At 40.2% G+C, this 13,020-nt stretch overlaps 1 protein-coding gene across 6 annotated transcripts in view; it reads right to left on the bottom strand.

Annotated features, from left to right (window-relative positions):
• SEPSECS (Sep (O-phosphoserine) tRNA:Sec (selenocysteine) tRNA synthase) overlaps positions 1 to 13,020 on the bottom strand; it is a 1,234,889-nt gene that overhangs the window by 391,191 nt on the left and 830,678 nt on the right. For all 6 annotated transcript variants that reach the window (XM_044062171.1, XM_044062175.1, XM_044062174.1 and 3 more), the window contains one exon: positions 630 to 759. In XM_044062171.1, coding sequence (XP_043918106.1) covers positions 630 to 759 — 130 coding nt within the window. The remainder of the gene's footprint in view (positions 1 to 629; positions 760 to 13,020) is intronic.

Here is a 13,020-nt window from a genome sequence, read left to right as displayed (position 1 = left end):
TAGCTACAATATCAAGCCAATTGCAAAACCCTGCTGGAAAGGTTGGCCAGTGCCATGGCACAGAGGGGTGAAGCCCTGACTATAGCCTAAGTGACACAGGTTTGATTAATGGCTCTACTGGCTTGAGAAACTAGTAAGGGAAAGATGGATGTGCCCATCCTGACAGGGAGGGCATGCACTCGGACACACAATGGTTGATCCCTAGTAGGTGTGGGCATTGGTTGAGTGGCTGCAGAGATGCAGCAATATGCCAGCACTCCCCACTGCATGACCTATCATGGATATTATGAATGCATGTATGGGGAGGAGAAGTTAAGGCAAGGAAAACACTTTTTTTACAGCAATATGATGCTCTCCCAGGTGCCTTGATCTCTTTACCTTCCCAAGCATGGACTGAATAAGTCTGTGAGAGGAAGGAGAGCCCAGCAGACCCGGTGGACAAAGACACTACAGGCAGCCAATGGTTAGCTGCTGCAAGGACCAAAATCTTTGCTGGAAAGGCAAGTCGAAGCAAGTTGACATCTGCAAAGTAATAAAGCAGCACTTGTGTTTTCAGCTATGTAAAACATGCATTTTAAGTAGTCATAAATTACAGTTTGCCAAATTTTCATTTATGTGTAATTACTAACCTGGGTAGGTTTTACTAATTTCTTGAATGAAAGAATCATTAAAGCCAGCGATTATTGCTCCACCTACTGGTACCATGAAGTTCTTATCCAAACTCTGCACAAAAGCATCAATTCTACCAACTCGAGCCCCCTAGAAGAAAGTTACAATACTTTAAATTTTCTACATTTTGGTTACAAAATGTGCACTTGAAAAAAGATTTATAACAATTAAAGACGACACTATCAACTGTCTTCTACACTCTGTGATAATTCACAATGCAATCAAAATAAATAGCTCTGCATCTATGCAAATGCCTTTTACTCTTGATCAGAAAGCAAAAAGCAGCATAGGTGTGCATGTTACTACATGCATGCCTACAGTCTGGGTTATGACAAAACTGTCTTTATTACAGCATATACTTAGTTTACTACTGGAACTAACTTTGCATGTTATTCTATACAATGTGTATATTGCATTTTCTTTAACCCATTTGCCCGGGTCATGCCTTCATGCCTAAAATGAGTCTACGGAGCAGAGCAGTTACCTAATAAATAAATGCATAAACAAATAAATAACTAAAGGCATACATACATGTAGATGTCTGTCTGGATTTTCTAGTGTGTGTGAGTGTGTGTGTGTGTGTGTGTGTGTGTGTGTGTGTGTGTGTGTATATATATATATATATATATATATATATATATATATATATATACATATACATACACACACACATACATATATACATATATACACATACATATGTAGATAGATATAGATATATATAAACTAAAAGTGATAAACCAAATACTAAAAATACAACAAAAAACAATGAAAAGAGCAACAAAAATGGATTTATCTTTTGTATTAAATAAATATTCTTTTTAATTCTTTTACCAAGGCTTCTTGTTGTCATACCTACATAGAAGCCTTGGAAGCCAGAACATATCCCTATGTAAACAACCCCTCTTGAAGGACAATTAATTCTACCTGGAACTTTTATAATGTAATGTAAGTGTTCTAAGGTGATGTATGGACCCTTGTAAATAAACCTGCAGGCTATGCAGGAACTGCATTTGTAAGTACCTAAACATTTTTGTGTAATAGGCAAATAAATTTTTGTACAGTAATTTTGTAACAACTGTTTTACACTAAGGTTCTTTTTACATACAAACAATGGATGTTTTCCTAACACATTAAGTAGTTCTCTGTTGCCTTCAAAATTTCCAGTTACTACAAATAACTTCCTTTATCATAAGACTACCCACTGACATATCTGCTCAACAGTGAGCTATTACTTTATCATCATTAAACCTTATATTTCCTGTTGGTTTACTTACTTCACTATCTTTGCATTCAGTTTCATGTTCAATTTTCTGTTCCCTTTTCTTTTTATTTGCATCCATATTTTTAATATAACCAACAACCAATATAGTGGCAAACTGCTTCTTCCTTTTCAACCAAACCTCATTCTCCATCTTGTCCAACAAATTTAAACTATAACCTCTAGCAAAAAATAGTGACGTAATAAATTCAACTTCATTTTCAAAGTCTCTATCTCTGCTGGTCATCCTGGAGGCACTAATAAACTGGCTTCATATTATTCTTTATTAAGTTCGGGTGATTGCTTCTAAAATTAAGATACCCATTAGAAAGTGTAGTTTTTCGGTAGATTTTCTTTTAAAAAATATCTGTTTGTTCCATTCTAATTTCACATCTAAAAGCTAACAGCATTTCCTACTTCCCCAAACCAAACTTTAAAAATTCTGTACTCCCGTTAATATCTATAAAATTGTGACAATCTTCAATAGTGCCTTGAAAAATAAAAGACAGATCATTGACAAACCTCTTAAAATGTATAATCTTTCCAGAATATTTTAAAGTTGGCACAATTTCAATTTCCAACCACCCCAAGATCAAATTAGTGTAAGCAGGAGCTACCGCTGACCCAAATGCAATGCCCTTTTTCTGTTTATAATTTTTGTTCAACAGAAAAAAGTTTTATCAAATAAATCAAGTAAAGCACAATAAAAACTAATTTAGTTAATAATATTTGCATATTTATTCATAAACAGCCTAACATATTCTATACCTTCCTCTTGCCGTATGCCAATAAATGATGACATGATGTCAACTATCATACAATGAATTCCGCCTTTATACTTATATTTATTGGTGAATATACATATACTTTCTTAAAATTCCCAAGAATCATGAACATAAGAGAGCAGTCTTTGAAGTAAAGGATTCAGAACAGTGTCCAAAAATAAAGAAATACTCTCTGTAGTATTTCTTGTGGCTGATACTATCGGTCTGAAAGGTGGTTGGTTCACATTTTTATGTATTTTTGGTATGCCGAATAGCACACCAATGTTAGGATGTTCTATAAACAAGAAATGATTTACTCCATATTAATATCCTCATTCACTAAAAATTCATACAAACACGTGAATATATTTGCAACTTTTTGTACTTCATATAACGTTGTCACAGTATATGCTTCTGTGTTACGTAGCACACTTCCCATTGCAGAATTATAAGTTTTAATATTTATGACTAACCTGCCCCCTTTATCAGCTTTCACGAATCTTATATTTCTGAGATTTTTTTTAATTCATTCAACGCTTTCTTCTCAAGATAGCATAAATTAAAGGAAGATTTAGCTTTTTCATTTAAACCTTTTCTAATGTCTTTTTCACAAAATTGTTCAAAAGTCTTTAGGGTGTTGTGCAAGACAGGGTTAAATGCAGAAGGTTTATTTTTCTATATGAACATCTTTCAATAAGTAATTCAAGTTTTGTTTTTTAGTGTAAAATTTGAGGTCTAAAATGGTCTTAGTCAAGTTATCTCGGTAGCTGGGGATAAAATTCAAACTTAAACCCAGCACTTTATAGTGGTACTCTAAGTTCAAAGTCTGAAAGATTACAAATCTTGGTGGCTGAACTCACAGTTTGTTTAGGTGATGTTATCTCTTCATTGTCCTGCTTCTTCCCCTGCTGCGACTGGAATCATTCTTTCCCCTTCCCAGATTTAATTTTTTTGAACGAATCTCAAAATTGTTAACTTCCAAGGTAGAATTTATTCCAGGAGGGTACAAGAGGAACTCTTGAAAATCCAACGATGTGTTGTTGAACCCAAAACCGTAGCAATCTTCATCATTCTCCTCATGTTCAGTGCCTCAGAATCTCGTGAAGTCACTTCTCTGAAAGGTTTCTGCCAGTTTTAAAGAAGCAGGGGAAAAACTTGTGCTGGTGTTGGTTTTCTCAGTCGTTGAGGAAAGACTTGCACCAAATCTGGCATTCTTTCTGTTGCTAACATTCAGACCACTGTCATTGTCCAGATAGGCAGTATGTGTCTCATAAGCAGACAAATCTTTAACAATCGTTTTCTGTTTGTGCAGAACCATAGTCTTTCCAAATCTATCAACTATGGTAAAAATGTTTTCATAATCACTACGTACATCTCCATGCTCTTTCAGCAAACCTTGCACAAGTTCATCTAGTTTCACTATATCTTCTTTTTAAACAGCACAAAATAAAAGTATTATTTTTAATGAGCTTATGTAAAAATTCTAAACCAGCATTGTTAAAAAATTGATAAGTTAGTCATAAAAAGGATCTTCTGCTTTGATTCCATTCAGTATTTAGAAAAAATGAAGACCTTTAGGTACAATGCCAAGATGGATGCAGTGCTTGAAATTTTTGTTTTCAATATAAATGGCTTGATATTTTTTCAAACATTTTTCCAATATGAATAAGTGGGCTTTAATATCTTGCTTAACAGCAGAACCATTCTGTTTGTGGCCAACCCCAAAAAACGGACTGCAATTGTTATTTAATATAGTGGCCACATTTATACCAGTTCTATTTTTACTTCAGTTAAGGTCATGCATAAATCAAGAGAGTCCTCAGCAAAATTATGGCTGTTAGTTTTACAGTCCTTACTCCCCACTCCTACACTCTTCTGTTTAACCAAACAAGATTTTAGCATCTCACCAAAAAGATTAAGTCTTGTAAAGTTTTATCTTGGCTCTCGGAAACCGAATGGATGGAGAGATCCAGTAGCTCATCTTCATGTTAGCCTGTCATTGGGAATCCAGAATAAATCCAAACTAAAATACACACTGGATGTGATTTCCGAAAAGTGTTAACCAAAATACTAAAAATATAAGAAAAAATACAGACGCATAACGAAAAGAGCCACAAAACCTGGATTTATTATTATCCTTTGTTTTAACTGAATGCATGTACTCTATTTTCTCAAGGCTTCTTGTTGTCATACCTACATAGAAAGGTTGTCCACCAGAACATATCTCTATGTAAACAACCCACTTGAAAGGCAATTAAATCTACCTGGAACTTTTATGGTGTAATCTAAGTGTTCTAAGGTGATGTACAGACCCTCGTAAATAAACCTGCAGGCTATGCAGAAAGAATAGTTGTGTAAAATCTTACCATAACAATAGATCTCCTTCTCTTCCATGTCACAGTATTCATTTGGTGTGGGATTTTCCGCCTCAGGCGATCTGACATTGACTCCTATACAAAAGCTTTTGCCTGGCTGCTGTAGGTGCATGGGACGTCACACGTAGGGCCATAAATGTGACGTTGGCACGCACAGATCTCAGAACTTGAAGACCACAGGAGTGGCCTGTCAGGAGAACAAGATGCCAACAAAAGTAGCAAATGTCACTGTAAGGCTGGACAGATGAGCCTTACGTGGTGGAAGCAGTGGCCTGAGGCCAGACCATGTAGTAAGAGAAGAATAGGGGATATAGAGGGTGGGAAGGAATACTGCAACATGGAAGAGAAGGACATCTGTGGTTATGATAAGATTTTACACAACTATTCTATGTCCTTGTATTCCAATATTGCAGTATTCATTTGGTGTGGGAGAGTACCACAGCATAGGAGGAGAAATGGGAGGAGGTAGAAGATTCCAGGAATCCTTACAGAATTGCTCTAGCAAAACCTGCCATGACCCTGGAGACTTGGTCTAGTTTGTAGTGTTTCGTGAAGGTGTGAACTGTACACCAGGTAGCTGCTTCCAGGATGGAAGCTGTGTCCAGGCCTTTGAGAAAGGCCTTGGAGGTAGCTATGGCCCTGGTGGAGTGAGCTCTTACACCATGAGGTAAAACCTTGCCATGGTGTGAATAACAAAAAAGAACAGATTTCCTAATCCAACAGGAAATGGTTTGTTTGTAGACTGCCTTGCCCATAGCCCTGGGGTGAAAGGAGATAAAAAGTTGGTCAAACTTCCTGAAGGACTTAGTCTTGTCTAAGTAGAATCTCAACTGTCTGTGTACGTCCAATTCTCTCTGAATTGTTGGTTAAAGTTGGGAAGAAGGAAGTGAATGGACTGGTTTAGAGATAATTCATTTACTACTTTGGGCATAAGGTAACTTTGTCATTATGGAAGGTGGTATAAGGAGGGCAGGCCATGAGGGCCTGTAGTTCTGACACTCTTCTAACGGAAGAAAAGGCCACTAAAAGAATGGTTTTCCAAGTGGACATTTGTAAGGAGGCCGAACTAGCCGGCACAAAGGGAGTAGGGTGAGTTTTTCTAACATGGAGTTGAGGTCCCAGGGAGGAGGGATGGGTTTTCTTGGTGGTCTAATATGAAGGACCCCCTCAGGAAAAGTTCAATGTCCAGCCTGGAAAGCAGGGGTGGCTCTAAGGGTACGCAGGCTGAAATGGCTGAAAGGTGGACTTTCACAGAGGAGTAAGTTAGTCCAGCTTTAATGAGATCACAAACACTGCTAAGGACTAGGGAGGGGTGTGCCTGCACTGGGTCCCTGTCCTTAAGAAGGCACCATTTTGAGAATCTTTTCCATTTCGATAGGCATGTCTTTCTAGTAGTTGGTTTTTTGGCCTCCCTCAGGATTCAAAGGTTCATAGGTGTGTACTAGGCTAATGGCCCTGGAGCCTTTACAAGCCTAGCCCATAGGATTACCCTTAGCCACCCGACCTTAGTTTCCAGTGCCTCTGTTGAGTACAGCCACTGGAGTGATCCCGGGGTGAATTTTCTATTTCCCATCCACTCATCAAGATTTCTCTTGAAGAGGGCCAGTGAGGTGTTCTGTTTGACATGTATGGGAAGTCTATTCCATAGTATGGGTAGTCTCTAGGTCATGAACCTGTCCCTCCGGCATGTTCTGGTGATTGTGGTAACTAGGCTGAGGTCTTTGGAGCGTGTTGTGTGGAGGGATTGGGATTTCTTTAGATGTAGCATTTCTAATAGACCTGGGTCAGACATGGCTTTGTAACTCAAGCAGAGATCTCCTCTAAGTAGGCGATATGAGACAGAACAGTTGGAGTTTTTTGTGCCTGTCCATATAGGACAAGTGTTTAAGGCCTAGGATCCTCTTTGTGAGGTACTTTTGTGACCTCTCCAGTTGTTGCAGGTGTCTAGTGAGGTACATGCCAAATGGGGCATTGTATTCAATGATTGGCCTAATGAGGGAAGAGTAGAGGTAGACAATGACCTCTTTCTTCATGGATGCAAAACCCTTAGTAATGAGATGTGCCACATAGGACTTTCTGACCACAGTGGCAGTGTGGTGGTCAAAAGAGAGGTTGCTGTCAACCTGTGTTCCCAGATCTCTTACAATGCCTTCTGTGTTCAGTGGACTACCATCGATGTGGTAATTCATGGGAACCGGGTTTTTGGGATGACTACACATTTTTTGGCATTGAGCTTAAGGCCATGGTTCTGACACCAGTCACTTGTCTCATTGTGGCCTTTCTGTAGGATGTCATCACTTGGGGAGTTAATAATGGCTCCCAATCTTGGGGAGTTAATAATGGCTCCCAACCTGCAATCGTCTGCGAACATTGTCAGCCAGAGTCCCTTCATGTTGGCCTGGCCTGCTGAGAAGTAGATACCAGAGAGGACCCAGGACCGATCCCTGTGGGACTCCACTTGTGACTGATCAGCAGTCTGACTTGGAGTCAGCAACTTTCACACTGTGGGTTCTATCTGTGAGCCAGTTTGCAACCCACCCAGGGATATAGGGGTCGATGCCTAGCTAAGTCAGTTTTTCTGTGATTCCTGAGTGGGGAATGGTATCAAAGGCCTTGGCCAGATCAAGGTAGGCTGTATGAACCACCTTGCCTTCATCCACAGCTCTGGTAACTGACTCAAACAAGTTGACCAAGTTGAGAAGGCATGATCTACCCTTCACAAAGCCAAACTGTGTGGGATCAAGAGTTTGGAGATTCCCTATAACCTTGTTTATTAGGTCCATGATCATGTGTTCCATAGCTTTGCATATCAGACTTGTCAGGCTAATGGGGCGATAGTTCCCAGGGTCTGTAGTCGGATCCTCCTTTGTGGAGAGGGATGACTATAGCAGTGCGCCATTCAGTAGGGACAAATCCTGAGGTGAGGCTGTGATTGAAAAGGGCACACAGTTGAGGTGCCAGTTCACTCTGTAGTTCATGTAGAACACAGCCAGGGATATTGTCAGGTCCCATAGAAGCTGTATTCTTGGCTTTGGACAGTGCTGTTTTAACCTGTATAGCAGTAATACTGGATGCCTGGCAATCTACTGGTATTGCGATTGGTCCCTTGGCGGGGGAGAGAGGGGTAAAGTTAGCACTGAATCTGTCGGCCAGTATATTGGCAATATCTGTTGGCTTGGTATAGGAGGTACCATTGTGCAGTAGCTCAGAGCAAATCTGGGTATTGCCTTGGAGATTTTTTACATAACTATAGAAGGTCTTGTGGTTGTCTTTACTATCTGCTGCAATTCTGTTTTCATAGCTAGCTTTAGAGGATTTGATGAGGGATCTCAACTTTTTGTTGAGGCTGATAAGGGTTTTTTTTCAGTCTTGGGAATTCACCTTATTCTGCATCAGTTTCCTCTTCCTGTTGCAGAGTTTGTTTATGGCAGGGGACCACTAGATTGGCTTCCTTTTTTTGGAGGAGAGCATCTTGGTTCTATTGGGTATGGCGAGATCCATGCATTTGTGTACGTGTTCGTACAGTGCATTGGTGTATGATTCGGCGGTTATGCAACTATTCTCCATTTGCATGAGTTCCGTGAAATTAGCCACCTCTGTTTTTAGGAGCCCAAAGTTAGCTTTGGAGGAGTTTTTCATGGTGGCTACCTTTGCGGGGGGGGGGGGGGGTGTAGACTTCCAAGGTGATTAGTTTGTGGTTGGATCTAACCAGGGAGGAGTTAACTATTGGTGTAGAGCAACGGTCGCCCAAGTTAGTAATGATCAGGTCAATGATATTGCTATCTCTAGTGGGGTAAGAACGCGCTGGTCCAGGGCAATGGAATTAATGAATTCCAGGAAACGTTGGGCAAGTGTATTGGTACACAAGTAGTTTTCCCAGTTAATGGAGGGGTAGCTGAAGTTGCCCAGTATGACTGTTAGGTTGGACCCTAATATTCTCCAGGATGCTTAAGAACATGGAGTGAGTGTCTTGGGACATGGTTGGGGACCTATAACAGGCTACGACCTGAATTGCTGTCCTACCTATTGTTAGCTGCACTTGAAGTATCTCTGATGCGTTATGTTGAGCTACCATTGAGAGCACGTCCTCAGAGCAGAGCTGTCTGCAAGTGATTAGAAGTTAATCACCCAAAGTGTTAGGTTGAGCATTTGCAGCGGAGGGTGAATAAGAGATCCCTTTTGCTGAGATAGTAGGTCCACCTTGTGGGGTAACTTGTGGTAACTGCCTTTGGCTAAAGAGTGGAGAAGGGGGAACCAGTGTTGACTTGGCCAGTAGGGAGTCACAGCAAGATTTTTGCTTGGTCCTTCTTGATTTTCAGAAGGACCTTTTGTATCAGTGGGAAAGGGGAAACATATAAAGGAACATCCCCTTCCACGGAAAGCTAAAGGCATTCACTGTCCAGGCTGGAGTGTGATCCCTGTTGCAGAATTTGCTTAGTTGGCTGTTCTGGGTGAAGGCAAACAGATCCACCTGAGGTGTCTAGAAAGGTTTCCCTTGTTTAGTATCCATTTGTGAAGGTGAGAGGATGTTCTGCTGAGCAAGTCTGCTTGTTTGTTTTCCTGAGAGGGGATGTAAGAGGCCTGCAGGAAGAGATTGTGTTGGGTGGCTATCTCCCAAATCTGTAGGGTTATCCTGCACAAGAGGTAGGCTTTTGTCCCTCCCTGTTTTTTCAGGTACCACATGACTGTGGTGTTGTCTGTAAGAATGTGAAGAAGGCCTGGTTGAAGAATGGGAAGGAAGGCCTGATGGGCCAGCAAGACTGCAGTCATCTCCCCGACATTGATGTGTTGTTTTTGAAGGGCAGGGGTCCAAGATTCTTGAATTCTGCAACCCTTTAGAGTTGCCCCCACCCTAGATCTGATGCATCTGGGTGCATGGATTGTGTAGGGGGAGGAAGCTGTAGGGGATGCCTTGGTTGGGGAGGATTTGTTGGATCCACCACCTCAATTCTGACTTTAGACAGGGCAGAAGGGGGATTTGTTTGTCTAGGGATTATTGGTGCTGAGACCATACATTCTTTAACTCATTAACCCCGCTTACATCCGAATGCTCTGTGAGATGGTAGTAATTGTTTGCAGTTACAACCGAGTCCGTTCCACAAGCACATCTAACTTTACAGCCATTCTGTAGCTCCACCATTAAAAAATAAGCTGAAAAAGTACCTGAACCTTTTCCGGTACTTTCTCATCTTACTTTTCACTGTGGAGTTACCCAATGTTTATATTTGACATTTCAGAGAAAATTGGCTGTAAGTAGAAGTAACCAAAGTAAGGCAATTCTCCATGCAGTGCAAATGGTGGCAGTCAATCGGATTATTTCATTTTCAGCCACCACTTGCATACCACCCCCCCCCCCCAATCTAAGATTCTTATTCTCCTACTTCTACTTATTATCTTTTGTTGTATATAGTAATGGTAGTCAGAAGAATAAAAGGATTATCTCTGGGTTGCTTCGGTTCGGGAGGGGTCACAGTTCATGACCCTGTTCTAGCCAAAAGCACGACACATCGTCTGTAATGGAACATGTGCACAGAAGCTGAGAGGAGGCTCGTTTTGTTGCTATGGGAAGAAAAAAAGGTCTGCTGATAGGGAGATGTCTTGGCAGTGTTTACATCAGGAGGGATTTGAAGTAGTGCTCATTCAACAGAAGGAAACACTGCTTCCATGGTAAGGGGGATTGAAATGGTTTCTCCTATTTACTTTCATCTTCCTCTTTTCCAGGTCCTCTTTGTGGATCCCTTATTAGTTGGTTTCTGCCTGTGCCCTTGCAATCTGGCTTATTTCCTGCTAAAAGTCTTGCTTAAGGTGTTCTTTTGACCAGTATTCGCTACTAGTTACTTAAGTTATTTTAAACTTGAAGTATTTTTTTTATTTCATGGGTGACTTCGACTTTTGCCTCTCAGTCTGCATTTTCTAGTGAGCATACCGTTGTTCATCTTTAGTTGTCACTTTAATAGCCAAAGCTTTTACTGTCAGACACTTGCGGTTATAAATATAACTGTAGTCCTAGATACCAGTTATCAAAGTGGAAAATTGTGCTGAAGTCAGCTTTGGTTAAGTGTGTCCTCTGGGTAGTGCACTACGAAGTCTTTGGTACAAAAAAAAAACAAAGCAAATTTTATTTAAAACAAGTTTCAAGCAATACATCTTAGGTTGTCAGAAAATCAGAATACTGGCTGCTGCTGGGGCCAACACGAAACTCAGACTCCCTCCTTGTTATTTGCAGAACTTGTGCACTCTAATTATGAAACCCTTATGTGTTTTTGAACATCTGTATAATACTTCTTTTTCACCAGCCATTATGCGCTAATCAGTTCCACTCATTGCCGCAAATAAAATTAAAACCGTTAGTGCTTCAGTAACAATTGTGCCTCATAATCCTTTGCGCACTCTGTAATTCTAGTTTCATAGCTCATCTCAGAGTACATGAAGGCTTTTATTTACTGATAAACGACACAGCCTCTAAGTTGGCAAGCAGAGTGTATGGTGTATTCTTCTTTTTGTGGTAAGATAACTACTCCGGCTCACAAACCTTTTGCTATAGCAATATATACTGTATATGTTCTATGTTCCTGTCTCCTTTTCAGCCTTCTCATTAGCTTTGGAAGTTTAACATCAGATTGCTCCATACACTTTTTTTTTTAATCATTCATTTCACCCCCACTTTTTTTTTTTTTTTTTTGACAGAAAGACTAATCTGTAGTAGTAAAAACTAATTTGTCAGGCAAAGCAAATGGAAGTTCTTCAGTTTAGAAGGTAGCTCAAAGCTCCTTTCTGATTACTAAACCCAAGATCACAAGCTCAAATTCTAATTCCCGTTACTTTTGCATTTCATTACTGTCATAACACTTGTGTTTTACCAACTTGTTCAGAACAGCAGTTGTAAACAAACAGCCTGGACACTCCACTTAGGGCTTCACATTATAACATGGAAAGCAGCTGGTGAGAAATATTTCTGACAGTGGACATCGTTCAGACAGGCAGACAGATTGCAGATCATAGATGCTGCGATAGCTGCTGGTTTGAGTCTCGATGCTGTTATTGTAGTTTTTTAGTACCTGGTACTGTTACATTGTACTGTGTTTGCTCTGTATTATTTCTCACTTTAATATCTTTTGGAAGGTTATCCTCCTTGTTCTGCTGTTGAAGGTTCTGGTGCCAGAAAATGTCTACACTGTTGACAGATTTTCATTTGCTTTCTTCTAAGTTTCTGTTATGGTTTATGATTTTATGCCTGGGTGTTTTATTTGTTTGACTCTCTGCAGTGGATTCTCAGTTGTGCCCAGGACATCTTCCCATCAACCATCGTGCTGAACTGTTTGTAACCTCCCCAGTTTACTGTCATGCCTGTATGAGGCTTGTGAGGAGAGTGAGGCTCCTGGAGCAGTATCATACTGACGCAGAGGAGCACTTTCTATTCTATCCTAGATTATGAAAACAGCCAATGGGTGGGATTGTACAGTGGGCATTGGAGCTAGACCACCCCACAGTTATGCAAGGAAATGATGGCAGCAAGATGGCCACACCCACAGGTAGAACCAAGCTACAACCCTTTTTCCACGAGGAAAACTCACCTGCACAAGGCTGGTCTGAATGTGCATCACCCCCCAGATGGGATTGCTCATCCTCTCTGCCTTTGCCATCAGGCACCCAAGTCACTATTTACACCACTTCTTTTTTATCTGTTCTACACAACTTATGTTTCTCTCTACTTCTGCTTTTTAGTATTTGTTTCACTTAGTTTTCAGTTATTTTTCTCTTTCCTCTATTTTTATCTCTGTTTCTGTTCTTTTCTTCATCCTCTCTAATTTTCAGTGTTATTGTTTTCTTGTTTTGTTCCTTTTATGTTAAGTCATTTTGTATATGGTTGTACATGCTGGTGGTCTTCACAATGGCTGCTTTTCTTTCTGTAGATATTTTGTAAATACACTTTAAATTTTATAATTTCAGT

Source organism: Protopterus annectens, chromosome 2.part1 (genome assembly GCF_019279795.1).
Source record: "Protopterus annectens isolate FY-2018-M chromosome 2.part1, PAN1.0, whole genome shotgun sequence".
In the NCBI taxonomy this organism is placed as follows: Eukaryota; Metazoa; Chordata; order Ceratodontiformes; family Protopteridae; genus Protopterus; species Protopterus annectens.
The sequence above is the reverse complement of the archived record's forward strand: the minus strand, read 5'-3'. Positions and strand labels throughout refer to the sequence as shown.